This window comes from Hyperolius riggenbachi, chromosome 2, assembly GCF_040937935.1.
Source record: "Hyperolius riggenbachi isolate aHypRig1 chromosome 2, aHypRig1.pri, whole genome shotgun sequence".
NCBI lineage: Eukaryota > Metazoa > Chordata > Amphibia > Anura > Hyperoliidae > Hyperolius > Hyperolius riggenbachi.
In genome coordinates, this window is record NC_090647.1 from 265,424,810 (window position 1) to 265,442,208 (window position 17,399).

The 17,399-nt window shown below is 43.7% G+C and overlaps 1 protein-coding gene across 4 annotated transcripts in view; it reads left to right on the plus strand.

The window, feature by feature from the left end:
* The window catches only part of LOC137546312 (multidrug and toxin extrusion protein 2-like), a 64,259-nt gene extending 47,861 nt beyond the window's left edge, over positions 1 to 16,398 (plus strand). For 3 of the 4 annotated variants that reach the window (XM_068268610.1, XM_068268611.1, XM_068268612.1), the window contains 8 exons: positions 235 to 302; positions 3,029 to 3,137; positions 4,482 to 4,557; positions 4,664 to 4,733; positions 4,828 to 4,960; positions 5,355 to 5,449; positions 13,372 to 13,471; positions 16,134 to 16,398. In XM_068268610.1, coding sequence (XP_068124711.1) covers positions 235 to 302; positions 3,029 to 3,137; positions 4,482 to 4,557; positions 4,664 to 4,733; positions 4,828 to 4,960; positions 5,355 to 5,449; positions 13,372 to 13,471; positions 16,134 to 16,369 — 887 coding nt within the window. In that variant the 3' untranslated portion in view covers positions 16,370 to 16,398. Of the gene's footprint in view, positions 1 to 234; positions 303 to 3,028; positions 3,138 to 4,481; positions 4,558 to 4,663; positions 4,734 to 4,827; positions 4,961 to 5,354; positions 5,450 to 13,356; positions 13,472 to 16,133 lie in introns of those variants that run through there. The other variant, XM_068268613.1, reaches the window with a different exon arrangement.
* Positions 16,399 to 17,399: the final 1,001 nt, after the last annotated feature.

A 17,399-nucleotide genomic window follows, 5' to 3' on the forward strand; every position in this document is an offset into this window, starting at 1 on the left:
CGGATGAGCAACCCTGCTCACAACATATGAATTCACAAATTCACATTCACTGACATAAGGCGTTATAGGAAAGCACTGCAGATATTGCTGTGAAGAGACTGTATGGCTGAAGGTCCTGGATGAGCATGTCACACAACCAACCTTTCTGATTCTATTGGGGGGAAGTGGTATGGGTGAGAGGACTGGTACTATGCTTTTTTTGTTAAGGTTATATTTTATATGCTTTGTCCACAGGTCTTTTGAGCATAACTGAGTTGGGTGCACAAGCCATAATACTTCAGTTGGCTACAGCAGCTTACATGGTAAGTATTTCATACTCCGGTCCCTCATAATACCATAGCACTAAACATTTCTCCAATCTCCATTAGTGATGGAAGAACATGTTCACTAGCGGATATATTCATGGCGCAAAATGATCATTCGCCATTCATTTTTACTACAAATTTTCATGTCCAAAATGTACATTCCCATTTAACTTTGGAGTCAATGGGTGTCACCTTTAGGGGTTAATAGCAAAGTCCCCGTACAAGCCAAATTTGCAGGATACTTTAAGTAGAAGAGTAGAAACAAGAGGAATTTCTTTTTTTTTTTTTAAAGACCTTGTGGATTTTGAGAAAAAAACATTTCTGAATACTTCAAAGAAAAATGTTTTTAAAGTCTGCAAAATGACATTCTGCAGCAGAATTCAGAATGTCATTGCTTCAAGGCTGGGAATGGTATCGACGTGTGCAGTGAGGTTAGTCAGGGCAGGGTTCAACGTGTGCAGCATTCAGTCATTAATCGATATCAAGGAGATACGGTTCTTGATCATAACCGAGGATACGTTCTTGGGAGTAGCCGAAGGGAAATATTTATGGTTAATTAAGAATGCAAAAACAAAAAAAGTAATTTAATGGGGTTTTTTTTACTGCTTTGTGGAAATAGGTATGGGGTATGTTAGTACCACTGAACTTATTGACCTGGGGAGGGGACGGACATCTTGGGATCTTCTTAAAAGGGACTCAAGCCCCACGATACATTGTCTGAGGTGATGGGTAGTATACCCAACATACTGAGTTCAACACATAGGGCAAGACACCGGACAGACCACATACTTGGTATGGCAATGAATGTATTGTGTCACCAGAAAATTATTGTTGTTATGAAAGGAAACAACAGATTTTGTAATATGGGGAACATGACAATACAAGCATGTAGCCATGCCACATCTGTATGAACCTACTATATTAAGCTAACAAGGATGGCGAGATGCAGAAGTGATCAAGCTAGGAGACTGAATACTACCCAATGTGGGAGCACGTCTACTAGCAAACTTCACTCCTTTGCTAAGGATATGGTGGATCTCTTCATCTGCATATATAACTGGCAGTGAATTTTTAATAATGGACACGATCAGGTTATACTCAGAGCTAAAAGCAGTTACAAACACAGTTCCATCCGCCACATGACTCTTTCGTGGCTTAGGTGAAGAACTCAAAACAGAAGCTGCTCCCTGTCTCTTTGAATGGCCAATTTTTTACCTCTCGAGATCATCCAATGGGGGTACCTACGTTCGTAAAGGTGGGATACAACAGTGTTCAATGCCTTGTGTAAAGCATCTTTGCTACAGCAGTTGCGGCAAGCACTAATAATTTCACCAGCTGGTACTGCCTGGTGTAATGATCTGTGCCTGTGACATCCTGCTGGTAGCAGCACTGAGGAGCTTGAGGTGGACTTCCGCTGTCTACCAGCAGATGACTCTCATATTGCTGGGAGCGGTGCATTTCCTTGGCTCGCCAGCAGATGGAACTGTGAAAGATTCTGGCCAGTCACCTGAGCAATGTGCTGCATAAAAGGATGAACTTGCTAGCAGCACATTGCTAGGTCATTTCGTTTGTTTCCTTGCAGGGTTGTGACTCTGGCCAACCTTCCTGAACTCTGTTCCTGCATTCTGAACTCCTGGTGTTGATCCTTGCTAGTCTAACTATTTTCTGCTTTCTGACATTGTACTTCGTATTCTCTGATTATTGATACTGGCTTGTATGACTACTCTCCTGTGTTCTGATTCTGCTGAGACGTGTCTGTATATATTCTTATATTGTGTGTGTTGCTGTATATATTTGTATAGATAGATAGATAGATAGTCAGGGTTCTGGTATTTGTGGTGCACCACGCGTTGTTTAATTGTACGATTGTATGTGTATGGTGATCTGCATTAGTACACTTGCATTATTGTAAATAAACACATGTATTATTCTACTCTGTTGTGCAGACGTCAGTATTTAAATTGTGATCTTCTGGTTTTGTTTAAACCAAAACGATTGCCATGCAGAGATCGTGGATCTGCCAGTCTGGTTCCAGTCACGACCACGATCTGCATGGCCAATCATTACACCTGGATGGTGTGGCGAGGATGACAACTATTAGCCCTGAATGTTGTGTTCCAGCTACAGGGCTTACGATAAGAGGAAGAGGACACTGTGCCAGCATGAAAGTCTCCCATAAGGTTGGCAATTGGCATCAAGAAGCTAATCCTAGCCACATAATCATCAGGTTGTGCATCCAGTGGCGCCCAACACTACACAAGACACCCCCACACTGCTGAGCAAGATAAGTATCATCTGTTTACATTTGAATATGTTCATGATGGATTGAAGTGAGCCTTATTTCAGCAATAAACACTTGTCAGTACTGCCAAGCGCTTCCTCTTCTTTTGAGTATCCATTAAAAATTCACTGCCAGTTCTATATGCGGATGAACAGATTCATGATGTCCTCAGCAAAGGAATGCGTTTGCTAGCAGACGTACTCCCACGTTGGGTAGTATTTTGTCTCCTAGCCTGATCACTTCTGCACTTCCTTCACTTCTCACCATCCTTGTTGACTTAATACAGTAGGGTCATACAGGTGTGGCATGGCTACATGCCAGTATTGTCATGTTCACCAAATCAAAAAAATATTCTAGCATTCTGGTATGGTTAAGACGTAACTGAACTGTGAATTTGATACATATATTGTGATATATAAATCATGAGATGCTTTTCTGACAGGTAGCTGTTGGATTGGGTGGGGCTGCAACTGTACGTATAGGAACTGCGTTAGGAGCTGGAGACGTGGAGCAAGCCCAAACATCATGTAAAGCTGTATTTTTATGCATAGGTAAGAGACAGTCATTGATCACAAGTACAGCAATACAGTTTGCCTCTACAAAACAAATTGTTTATTCCAATTGATGATAAATAAAGCAAACTAGTCTATAATGCCAATGTACAAAAAAAGTACCACTACTTGTTTTAGGCATATGGAAGTATTCAACCTTTTTGTGCCTACTCAGTGGTTCTGGTATTTTTCTCTTTTGCTTCTCCAGACACCATAGAAAACTCTATTGTGTTCTATTCAGACAAAGACATCATCATTGTATTGCTTTCTATTTAATACTTCCATGTTACTTTCAAAACCGCCATGATATAGTTATTGCTCTATATCGGGGTAGGGAACCTATGGCTCGGGAGCCATATGTGGCTCTGGCTACATCTGGCTCACATACAAATCAGTAGGGGTTGATTCACTAAGCTACACTGCTCAAGCAGTGCAGCTTAGTGTGGCAGTGCAAGTAACATTTTCAAAGTAGCACACTACTGCTGTAGCATGCACTATTCACTTACTCGTGCTACCCCAAAACGAAGGGCTGCTCCAATTGTCCCACTCTGGACCCTGTCAGGTTCAGTGACTTTTTAGGACGAGATCTCAACACTTTGATTGGCTAAATAGGCTGCCTGTCACTTGACAGGCAGCCTATTGAGCCAAAGTGCAGGGATCTCGTCCTACAAATTGAATCAACCTCCAAGTCAGCTAGATAACTGTACAAGTCGTTAGTCGGTATTCCTCCTGTTTGGCTCACAGGGGAATTGCTGATGTTGCTGAAACCCAAGAGAAGCTGAAGACGTGCCTGACACTTCCGCTGCCCAGAGGATCAACTGTATATACATCACCATGGCAACAGGGATGTGAGCCCTCTGCTGTGCATTCGCACAGTCCCAGTTTAAAACATATTGTACAGCTCTCACGGAATTACATTTTAAAATATGTGGCGTTTATGGATCGCTCAGCCAAATAGGGTCGGTAATAATGAATGCATTGTAATTCTGATGTCTAGACAGAATTTGTTTTCTAGCCATGTTTTAAAAAATAGTTTATAAATGTGATCCTTTTTAAGATGTTATAATACAAATGGTATGGCTTTACTACTAATACTAAATGACATGACTCCACTATTGGCAAATTAATTATCTATATCTACTAAAAAGTCCCAGAGACCCCCCCCCCCCCCCCCCCCCCCCCCCCAGAAAACCCTGTACCATTTACTTTATTAAATCAATTAAATCGGGATGGGGGAATTTAGTAGTTTATTAACGTGAATGAATGTTGCAGACATTTGCTTGAGGTCTCTCACATGTATCAAATGATTATGCTATTGTGACTCTCTTATGTTCTGTCTCACAGCCCTTTGCTCATTGGTCACTGTAAGTGTTCTAGCTGGATTGAAGGATGTGATTGCATATGTTTTTACATCTGACAGGTACGCAAAGTGATCATCATTGTGTTTATCCAGTTACTATAATTTATGTGAACAGATCTCATACAAAGTGCAAAACTGCAGAACCACAGCTTGTTGTTCCTTACAGGGAGATTGCTACATTGGTTTCCCAGGCCATGCTGATCTTTGTTCCATTTCACCTGTGTGACAGCATAGCCGTAAGCACTGAAGCATTTAAATGTACCACGCATATGAGCAGTATTGGTATCTTGTGACTGAGTTTTGTAGATCATATTTTGTATTTACTTCTAGGGTACCTGTGGAGGAATACTGAGAGGAACTGGAAAACAATATATTGGTGCTGTAGCCAATGCCATAGGATTTTACCTTCTGGGTCTACCCATAGGAATATCACTGATGTTTGCTGCAAAACTTGGAGTACAAGGTGAGCACACTAGCTATGTAGGTTATGCTGGCTATATGATTCCCCTCCTCCCTCCCCTCCCCACAAAAAAAAAAAAAACACAAAAAAGTCTAGGTTAACACAGATCTGGTATGCCAAACAAAGCTTTACTTTTTGAAGCATAATGTCAACTACAAATTTTACTCTATGTTCCAGTAGTAGATTAGGATGGACATCTCTGTTGATTTTTTTTATGGCTATCTGGATACTAGTGGGAAAAAGTCACTTTTTGGTTCCTGTAAAGAGGAAAGGAAATGGGGAAAAATCTCCATATGGACACTGTCTACAGAGGGAAAATGTTAGAACAGTATGACAGGTTAATGACATGTATGGAAATTTACTGCTTAAGAACCTGATAGTGTACTCCTTTGTGCAGGTTTTTGGATTGGACTGATGTTCACTGTATTTTTGCAAGCTTCATTTTTCATGGTTTATATTTACCATATGAACTGGGACAAATCACGTGAAGAGGTAATGTTACATTCTTCAATCACTTAAGGTCAGGGATGAGATCCAAATTGATTTTGAGTAGCTACCTACTCGAAATCACTCGCATTCTAACCGTTAATTAACGCACCTGAGGGGGCGAGTGAGGGAGGGTTAACTTACCCATGCTGCCATCAGCTTTAATGCACTTCAATTGTGTCCCACATCACGTCACTGTAACGAGCGGCGGGGATACGACCACCGCCGTCCCCGCCGCTCAGCTCAGACCGCCGCGCGCTGGCCTGTCGCCGGCGCATAGCGTCAGAGCTATGTGAGCTATGCGCACGCGCGGCCAGTGGCGAGACCTTTACGCGTCTCGGAGACGCATAAACTGACCTGCAGGTCGGCTGACGTCACGGGGAGCGCTCTTCGCCCCTGATTGGCCTGGGCTGGCGGGGGCGTGCCTGGGAGTCCCCTGCCAGCATAAAGACAGCGAGCTGTCAGTAGCTCGCTGTCTGTTGTTGTGAATACTTCGTGTTAGCGCTCAGATCTTTGATAGTTTAATTATCTAAACTCGTTAGACTGTATATTATCTGTGTATGACTCTGGCTCGTTCTGACTATTCTGACTATTCTTCCGCTCAGTGATTCTGTACTTCTGCCCATCTGATCTTACTGCAGACTCTGACTGTTAAAACCTTTTTGCCTTAGCCTTCCAATTTTGTACTGTATCTGTCTGTCTGTTGCCGAACCTGATTAGTCTGACCACTCTACTCCCACCAGAGGGCCCTGACTCTGGTGAGGGGCTCTGTAACAGACCAACATGTCTATAGACACTTTGTGCAGCCAGGTTGAGGCCTTGACCGCAGCAGTGAACACTTTAACCGAGACGGTCAATAACCAACAGGCTCAGATCAACCAGCTGTCTAAGGTCGCGCGGACCCTCCAGACTGCGGGCGCACCAGGGCAGTCTCCTCAAGTTGTTGAACCCAGAATGCCCATGCCCGAGAGATTTTCTGGGCATAAATCTGATTTTCAGAATTTCAGGAACCGCTGCCTTTCTTGTTTTGAAATGAGACCCGTTTCTTCGGGTTCCGAGAGCCAGAGAGTGACTTTTATTAAGACACTGTTATCAGGGGATTCACAGCCATGGGCTTACAGTCTACCCCCTGGTCATGAAGCTTTGTCTTCAGTTCAGGAATTTTTCAAAACCATGGCGATAATATACGACGATCCTGACATTGCAGTTACCGCTGAAAGGAGGCTTAAGACCCTCAGGCAGGGGCATAACTCTGTGGAAACCTATGCTGCAGAATTCAGAAGGTGGGCTGTGTTGGCTAGATGGGGACCCTTTGCTTTATTAAATAGTTTTTTTATCAGGTTTGGCTGATCCCATCTCTGATGTGATGCTGAGTCATCCGGAGCCTAAAACCGTTGACAAGGCCATCTCATTAGCAGTTAAGATTGATCGCCGCATTCGCTACCAAAAGCAAACTCGTGGTAAATACACCGGGAGATCCGTTCCCATCGCCTCTCCTTCTCCTTCTTCCCCTTTAGGATGAGCCGATGCAGATCGGACATTTAAAGCTTTCAGAGGTAGAGAAAAATCAGAGACGGACAGAGAGGCTCTGCTTATACTGTGCAGAAAAGGGTCATGTAGCAAACAATTGCCCTAAGAAGTCGGAAAACTTTACCGCCTAGGTGTAGCTAGAGGTATTACCCTAGGCGAGCCAGCTTTACCTCTAACCGATAATCGTTTATTGCTCCCTTGTTCTATTACCTGGGAAGACCAAGTTTTGTCTATCCAGGCATTTATAGCCGCCAATTTTATTGATTATGATTTTGTTAAGAAATGGGGTATACCACTACTTCCTTTAGACAGGCAAAGTTTTGTTATAGCAGTTGACGGCTCACCATTACAGGGCAGTCAGGCCCTTTCACAAACACCCATTCTCTGGTGTTTGGGAGTATTACACAAAGAGAGTTTAGAGTTTTTTGTGCTCAAAATGGCCACCTCCACCGTAATTCTTGGGATGCCGTGACTACAAAAACACTCTTCCCAGATAGATTGGAGCTCTGGCCAGTTGTTAAGCTGGTTTCCATTTTGCCATCGACATTGCAGAGAGAGAGTTGCGATTTGTGCCACTTAGGTTCAATTGGAAGGTTTGCCCTCCCAATATGCGGAATTCGCTGACGTTTTTTGATCCAAGTCGGCAGACGAACTTCCTCCGCACCGGAGTATTGATTGTCCCATTGAATTAAGACCAGGTTGTATGCCCCCTAGAGGTCATTTGTATAACCTTTCTGGTCCTGAAAAACTTGCTATGCAGGATTACATAAAGGAAAACCTAGCCAAGGGGTTCATCCGTCCCTCTAAGTCTCCGGCCGGAGCAGGATTCTTTTTCGTCAAGAAAAAGGACGGTGAGCTTTGCCCATGTATTGATTATCGAGAACTGAACAAAATTACCATAAAAAATCGTTACCCACTGCCCTTGATTGACGATTTGTTCTCCCAGGTTACAGATGCATGTATCTTCTCTAAACTCTATTTAAGAGGGGCATATAACCTGGTACGTATAAGGGAGGGTGACGAATGGAAGACTGCGTTTAACACACCCGACAGGCACTACGAGTATCTTGTTATGGCCTTCGGGTTGTGTAATGCTCCCGCTGTCTTCCAGGAGTTGGTCAATGAGATCTTCAGAGAGGTGCTGGGGCGGTTCGTTCTGGTGTACTTGGACGATATACTGATTCTCTCACCTAACTTGACTAAACACAGGGAGAATGTAAAATTTGTCTTAAAGAAGCGTAGGCAAAACCTGTTATATGCTAAACTTGAAAAATGTCTTTTTGAAGTGTCTGAAGTTCCTTTTTTAGGGTATGTCTTTTCCACTTCCGGGCTCTCCATGGATCCCAAAAAGGTCTCGGCAGTTCTGGAATGGCCACAGCCCATGGGGCTAAAAGCACTCCAGAGATTTTTGGGCTTTTCCAATTACTATAGAAAGTTTATCAAGGGGTTCTCTTCCGTGGTGTCACCTCTCACTGATCTTACCAAGAAAGGGGCGGACATTTACAATTGGTCACCAGAAGCACATGCTGCTTTTTCGACATTGAAGAAATTGTTTTGCTTTTCGCCCCTGTTTTGCGACATGTGGACGTCACCTGTCCCTTTATAGTGGAGGTGGATGCCTCGGAGATCGGGGTGGGGGCTGTTCTGTCCCAACACTCTGGTTTCCATTGCAGATTACGTCCATGTGCATTTTTTTCACGTAAATTCTCTCCCGCTGAGAGAAATTACGATATTGGAAATCGGGAATTGTTGGCCATCAAACTTGCGTTTGAGGAATGGCGACATTGGCTCGAAGGGGCAGAACATGTTATTACGGTTTACACTGACCATAAAAACTTGGAATATATTGAGGGGGCCAAGAGGCTCAGTCCCCGACAAGCTTGCTGGTCTTTATTCTTCTCGAGATTCAGATTTATCATTACTTACAAACCAGGGAACAAAAACATTAAAGCGGATGCACTATTTAGATGTTTTGAGCCTGAGACAGTACAGCCACCAACCCCCAAAAATATCCTACCCGAGAAAGTCATGGTGGCTGCCACAGAGACTTAGGAAGATTGGTTACGTACATTAGGCCCCTATCAACAAGATGTCCCCAAGGGGAAACCTGATGGTGTTCTATTTGTACCTCTACACTTCTGGTTGCAGATTTTGCAGTTGTTTCATGCACATAAGATTTCAGGGCATCCTGGGATTGCGAGAACCCAGTATCTACTTTCTAGATGTGTTTGGTGGCCATCTCTGGCTCTAGATTGTAGAGAGTTTGTGAGGGATTGCTTGGTCTGTGCCAGAAGCAAACCATCCAGGCAGGCTCCTGCGGGTACTCTCCAGTCCTTACCAGTACCCGAGGAACCTTGGACCCACTAGTCCATGGACTTTGTGGGCGAATTCCCCAGCTCTGAAGGGAATACTGTCATCTGGGTGGTAGTCGACAGGTTCAGCAAGATGGCTCATTTTATCCCTCTGTACTGACTCCCCTCTGCTCAGGAACTGGCAGCTCTCTTTATTCAACACATTTTCCGTTTACACGGTATTCTGGAGAATGTGGTGTCGGATTGGGGAGTCCAGTTCGTGTCCAAATTCTGGAGAGCCTTCTGCCAGCATTTGGGGATGAACCTGTCGTTTTCATCCGGCTACCACCCACAGACCAATGGCCAAACGGAAAGAGTTAATCAGGCTCTAGAACAATTCCCTAGGTGCTATGTAGTGGATGCCCAATTGGAATGGGCAAGGTTTCTGCCATTCGCGGAATTCACACACAATAACTTGAAAAGCACCTCTTTGGGCTTTTCTCCTTTCCAGGTGGTCTCAGGGAGGTCTCCCAAATTTTCTCCATTGCCTGTGGTGTCCTCTCCTTTCCCTGCTTTGGAGGATTGGCAGTGATCTTTTAAGAAAATTTGGTGTATTGTCAAATATAATTTGGGGAAAGCTTTCCAGTCTCAGAAAAGACAGGCAGATAAGAAACGGTCAGTGGAATGGGACTTTCCACCAGGGGACATGGTTTGGGTTTCGACCCGGCATCTGGCGCTGAAACAACCCTCGGCAAAATTAGGCCCCAGATTTATCGGCCCATACCCAGTTTCCAAAAAGATCAATGATGTGACATATGTGATTGCACTGCCATCTAGTATGAGAGGTGTGAAGTCTTTTCATGTGTCTTTGTTGAAACCTGCTGTGCATGTGGATTCCTCTCCCCCTCCCCCCCCTGTAGTGATTGATGGGGAGCCTGAGTACCAGATTGAGGTTCAGAATTCAGTGCAATATCTGGTCCACTGGAAGGAGTATGGGCCGGAAGAGAGATCGTGGGTACCGGGCCATCGGCCTCATGCGGAGGAAATAAGACACAGGTTTCACAAATTACATCCAGAGAAACCATGTAAGACGTGTCCGGAGTCCACGCCTCAAGGGGGGGGGGGGGTACTGTAACGAGCGGCGGTGATACGGCCACCGCCGTCCCCGCCGCTCAGCTCAGACCGCCGCGCGCTGGCCTGTCGCCGGCGCATAGTGTCAGAGCTATGCGCGCGCGGCCAGCGGTGAGACCTTTAGGTATCTCGGAGACGCATCAGCTGACCTGCGGGTCGGCTGACGTCACGGGGAGCGCTCCTCGCCCCTGATTGGCCGGGCTGGCGGGGGCGTGCCTGGGAGTGCCCTGCCAGCATAAAGACAGCGAGCTGTCAGTAAATCGCTGTCTGTTGTTGCTAATACTTCGTGTTAGCGCTCAGATCTTTGATAGTTTAATTATCTAAACTCGTTAGACTGTATATTATCTGTGTATGACTGGCTCGTTCTGACTATTCTTCCGCTCAGTGATTCTGTACTTCTGCCCATCTGATCTTGCTGCCGACTCTGACTGATAAAACCTTCTTGCCTTAGCCTTCTAATTTTGTACTGTATCTGTCTGTCTGTTGCTGAACCCGATTAGTCTGACCACTCTACTCCCACCAGAGGGCCCTGACTCTGGTAAGGGGCTCTGTACTGTTAGGACCCACCAGCTCCTCTGGTGAGGTACTGCTAAACCTATCAATACTACTGTTGCACCAAGCACTATACTTTGCTATTAGCTATCACTTTATCTGTCTGGTATACTTGCATTATTGGTGATTCTGCAGATCACCATATAATCAGGTATATATCTGTATTACAGGTGATACTGCAGATCACCTCGTAATCAGACTGTTATTGCTGACACAATCGTTACAGTCACTACCATGTTTCCTCCTTCTACCCGGAGGAAGGAAGCATGGTAGTGATGTGAATGCGACTTGGAACACGACGTGGGATGCAATTGAAGCCCATTTAATCTGGCGGCAGCATGGGTAAGTTAACCCTCCCTCACCCACCCCATCAAGTGCATTAATTAACGTTTCGAATCAGAGTGATTTGGAGTAGGTAGCTACCTAAAATCAATTTGGTGTGACTAATGTTTTCTGTTTGAAGTACAATGGGGGAGACTCCTCTCCAGGGGCGTAGCAATAGGGGGTGCAGAGGTAGCAACCGCATCGGGGCCCTTGGGCCAGAGGGGCCCCAAAGGGCCCTACCTCAACTACAGTATTAGTTATCTATTGGTCCTGTGCTCATAATAATCACTTCTATAGATCCTTTGAATAGTGGTAATCATTAACAAGCTGTTCCCCATTCCCTTCTTGCACCTCTGACACTGTAGTTGCCATTGGCAGGTTTTGGTGCGCCGTATCAATTGTTATGTATAGAGTACTTGGGGGGGCCCCATTGTAAAACTTGCATCGGGGCCCACAGCTCCTTAGCTACGCCACTGCTCCTCTCCCTCCCTACTGCTTGATGGGTTTGTTTGTGGGTAATTAAGTCTAATTAGGTGACTTCTTATCTACCTTCCATCTTCTGTTGCTCCATCCAGCTTGCAGATAGAGGAAGTAGAAGGATTCTGCCTATAATTAACCCTAAAAGAACAACTGTAGTGAGAAGAATAAGGAAGGTGCCATATTTATTTCCTGTTAAACAATGGCAGTTGCCTGGCAGTCCTGCTCATGTATTTGGCTGCAGTAGTGGCTGAATCACACCAGAAACAAGCATGCAGCTAACCTGGTCTGATCTGACAATAATGCCAGAAAAACCTGAACTGCTGCATACTCGTTTGGGGGTCTAGGGCTAAAAGTATTAGAGGCAAAGGATCAGCTGGATAGCCAGGCAACTTGTATTGCTTAAAAATAAATAAATATGGCAGCCTCCATATTCTTCTCACTACAGTTGTCTGTTAAATGTAAAAAGATGAGGTAAAATTAACTTTTTTTTTTTTTTTAAATAATGAATCACATTTTTAGCATGTATTATTAATTTGCCATAGTGCTGCCTTGGGAGTTAAAAATGATGCTTGGTTGCTTTTAAAGACATTACAATCATTTAATCAACGTTAAACTACCGGTAATATTTAATCAAATTACATTGGGGGGGGGGAGAGGGGTGATCCCAGACACAGGTTTTTTTTTTCCTAAGGAAGGGTAGATTTAAAGGAATACTGTAGGGGGGTGTGGGGGTGTCGGGAGAAAATGAGTTGAACTTACCCGGGACTTCTAATGGTCCACCGCAGACGTCCTGTGCCCGCGCAGCCACTCACTGATGCTCCGGCTCCGGTTCACTTCTGGAATTTCAGATTTTAAAGTCTGAAAACCATTGCGCCTACATTGCCGTGTCATCGCTCCTGCTGATGTCACCAGGAGCGATCTGCGCAGGTACAGCCCATACTGTAAAATAGTAAAACTACATCTACGTACATTTTTATTAAAATGAATAGACATTTTTACATTTAAAATTAACTGTTTACCTCCCACACACTCAATAAGATTTAAATAACATTTTTAATTAGAAAAAAATTACAATAAAAAACAACATAGTTAACTAAGGGTCTGAACTTTTTTTAATATGCATGTCAAGAGGTTAAATTACTAATATTTTTTAAATTATAAGCTTGTAAATAGTGATGGACGCAAAACTGAAAAATGCACCTTTATTTCCAAATAAAATATTGGTGCCATACAATGTGATAGGGGCATAATTTAAATGGTGTAATAACCCGGGACAAAATTGGCAAATACAATCCGTGGGTTTTAATTATGGTAGCATGTATTATTTTAATGCTATAATGGCCAAAAACTGACAAATCATGATTTTTTTTCCATTTGTCTCTTAATATTCCCATTAAAATGTGTTTAGAATATTTCTTAGCCACCTAAATGTACCACCCAAAAAAAGCCTGATTGTTGTCAGAAAAAAAGATATAGAGTATTTCATTGTGATAATTAGTGATAAAGTTATTGGTGAATGAATGGGAGGTGAAAATTGCTTGGATGCATAAGGTGAAAAAACACTAAAGGCAGAAATGGTTAAGTGTCTCCATTAACTTAAAACAGGATTATATCTTGTAGGCTCAAATTCATGCAGGATTAAAGATAAAGGATGAGAAGCTTATGTGCCATGGTCCAAAGTGGTATTCCTCTATCACCAGTCTTGACATGGCTCAGAATGGTAAATATGTTTTTCTTTTTTCCTATAGGGACATGTATGGCTTTGTAAATAGCAGTGTCATCATATGTCCTGATAATGTAGTTGACTGATATAAGTATGGCATTTTTTCATCCATCCTCTAACTCCACCCTCTGTTAAAGCTGTATTTTTTCCTGGTAAATTTGGCTGTAAAAAAATTCTAACAGGCAGACAAAAACACTTTACTATATATTTAATAATACAAGTTGATGCACAAGTGTGTGGTCATATTGCCATGCAAAGACACGCACAGCAATATTACCATTACTATTGCCACACACGGACTGCTAGTTACTCTATTAATGCAACCTGCGGTACTCAAGTAGCAGTAAGTGTCGCTATATCAATACACATTGCTAATGAGCATTACTATTAGTAAGTTTTGTTACTGTAGCAATTCTCAGGCTACTCAAGCATTGCAGATTGCACTAATAGGGCAACTCAAAATATACGCTGATGGTAGTGTTACATCACCCTCCAATTCCAGGTTTCTTTAAAACAGCAATCCATTCAGCCCTCAGTCACTGAAGGCATTTAGCACTGAAGACAAAGTAAGGGAATGCCACAACCTCCAGCCCAGGGGCTGCCCCTGAGTTCTGCCCTTTGTGCGAAGGTGTATAAAATAAACAATTGCATTTTCAGCTGGAGTCCTCCATTTTGGGATGCTAGCCCATGAGGCTAGCTTCCCATTTTCACTAAACACTGAACAAAGGAACTTTCCATTTTTCTTGGATTTCCACTCAAAGGAGAGATTTCTACTAAAACCTTATGTATTCCTTTTCTTTGTTTCCCCTTTTATTTTACACTGTGAATACCATCTCCATAATTGTAAATTATAATAATTTTCAGTATATATTTTGTATACATATACAGTATAATGTACACATATTTACAGCTACATACCTATTTGAGCACCGCAGAAAGAAACCTAGCCTTTCCGAATATTGTATCAGTCAGACTAAGGTGTGTTCATTTTATTCACAGGTTTAGAATAGTCAGAGCAGGTTCCTCTGTCCTTATACAGCTACCTGTAATATTGTGTATTAAAGTGAGTCTGAAGCGAGAATAAATCTCGCTTCAGACCTCATAGATAGCAGGGGCACGTGTGCCCCTGCTAAAACGCCGCTATCCCGCGGCTTAATGGGGGTCCCTTCACCCCCTAATCCCCTCGGTGCAGCAGGGTAGCGCTTCCTGGTTGGGGCAGGGCTAACCGCCGCAGCCCTGCCCCACGCGCGTCTGTCAGCGCGCATCTCCGCCTCTCCCCCGCCCCTCTCAGTCTTCCTTCACTGAGAGGGGCGGGGGAGAGGCGGCGATGCACCGCTGATAGACGTGACTAGAGGCAGGGCTGCAGCCGTTAGCCCTGCCTCCAGGAAGCCATAAATCACGATTAAATCTGCGACCAAGTGTTGCTGCGGTTGTCTTTGGGGGTGAAGGGACCCCGTTAGGCCGCGCTATAGCGGCGGTTTAGCAGGGGCACACATGCCCCTGCTAACTATGAGCTCTGAAGCGAGATTTATTCTCGCTTCAGAGTCTCTTTAAAGTGTTTGTGTTGCTTGCACATGCCCCTCCTGGACTGTTTGCCCAATTCCAGCTGTTTTAGCGCATCAATTGCATCCACGAGATTGGATGGTGTGTGGGTTGAACAGAGTGGAAGGCATTGAGCGCTCCGGCCACTAGGGGGCGTGTGACAACCCGTAGATTTTCAGCAAATATTCCTGGACATGTCCAATTTGTGATATGTTGTAGGAAATCAATTTGCATCTTGCTTGCTCTGAATCTTATTTAAAGTGACCCTTAGAAAAAAAAATAATTTTACTGACCTGGGGCTTCTACCAGCCCCCTGCAGCCAACCTGTGCCCTCGCAGTCTCGATCGAATCCTCCTGACCCCCACCGCCAGCTACTTTAGTTTTTCGGCGACAGGCCCGACAGGCCTGGCCACGCGCCTGCTTCTACGCATTCCTGTCCACAATAGGGCCCTTTGTCCTGCTATTGTGGATAGGAACACGAAGAAGCAGATATGTGGTTAGGCCTGTCGCCGAAAAGGAAAGTAGCTGCCAGTGGGGGACAGGAGGATCCGATCGAGACTACAAGGGCACAGGATGGCTGCAGGGGGCTGGTAGAAGCCCCAGGTGAGTAAAACTCATTTTTTTCTGCCTTAAAGAGGAACTCCAGTGAAAATAATGTAATAAAAAAGTACTTAATTTTTACAATTATTATGTATAAATGATTTAGTCAGTGTTTGCCCATTGTAAAATATTTGAAATCCATGATTCACATTCTGACATTTATCACATTGTGACATTTTTACTGTTGGCAGGTGATGTAGCTGCTGCATGCTTTTTTGGCAGTTGGAAACAGCTTTAAACAGCTATTTCCCACAATGCAACAAGGTTGCATTGGAAACTGCGAGAAGTACCACGGTACTCAGAGCTTCTTGTGGGAGGGGTTTTACCACAATATCAGTCATACAGCGCCCCCTGGTGGTCCGTTTGTGAAAGGGAATAGATTTCTTATGTAAAAGGGGGTATCAACTACTGATTGGGAAAAGTTCAATTCTTGGTTGGAGTTTCTCTTTAAGTATCCCTTTAAGAGCATAAAATCAGCAGATGTTGATACCAGTGTTTTTCCATTTATGTATTCTAGGTAACACTGGCCATTCTGTTATGGAGAAAGATCTTACGAGTTCAGTTATTGCACCAGACAACAGTTGTACAGAACATCTTCTGTTACAGAATGATACACCACTAGAAACCACCAACGTAGTGGGTGCAGTTCTGTCCACCAAACAGCTAATACTCCGACGAGGATCTGCAGTATTGTTAGCTGTGATTGTTCTCCTTGTTGGGGTCGCAGTTAGAATTCTGACTGTCAAAACATAGAACAAATAAATTACTGCCCTCTGACTGAAGCTCATGCAGAAATTGGATGGTTTCATTATATTTTAGAAACTATAGCATTAGTAAAAATTATACTCTAGATTTTCGATCTTCCATCATCCCAACAGGAGATCAGTAGATGAAAAAAAAAATATGACTTTTACTTGGAACTTTTATTATTATTATTATTATTATTAATCGTATTTATACACAGCCAACATATTATACAGCAGTGCTGTCCAACTTCATGGGCATGGAGGGCCATTTTTTTTTTTCAGACCCCATGGTGGAGGGCCGAAGGTTCTTGCTAGAGTCGCAGACCCCCACCCCCCCGGAAAAAAATGCAATTAAAGGACAATTAGATTGGCAGCACTTTCCACGAAATGCAATTTAAGATGTTGGTGAAGATGTGTGGCGCAACCACAAGGGTTCCGTTGAGAGTAGAGCGGCGCATAGCGCGCCGCGCCGAAAAATGGGTGTGGCCATGGACCAGAATGCGGGTGTGGCCACAGGTGGAGACAAATTTACATGAATTTAGCAATGTGGGACATTAGATTAGGACAGTGGTGGTGAACCTTTTGGAGGCCGAGTGTCCAAACTGCAACCCTAAAGTCACTTATCTATCGCAAAGTGGCCACAGCAATTTAAACTACATACAAAGGTTTTAACTCATACATGAACATTATGGAAAATCCAAGTTGAAAATAAACTGTGAAGATAAACAATTTCATCCATCCTACTCCTGAAAAATTTGGGGTTTTTTAGAACCTCCCAGTTTTAAAAAGCTAAAAAAGTAGGTTTAACGCTATTGTTTCATGATGACGATTCAGCTTTTCCATAGTCTCGCAGTTCGCAATCATGTGACCCCCAACAAGACAAATTCAGCAATCATGAGGCCCCCAACAAGACAAATTCAGCAATCTTGAGGCCCCCAACAAGACAAAATCAGCAATCTTGAGGCCCCCAACAAGACAAATTCAGCAATCGTGATGCCCCCAACAAATCATGAGGCCCCCAACAAGACAAATTCAGC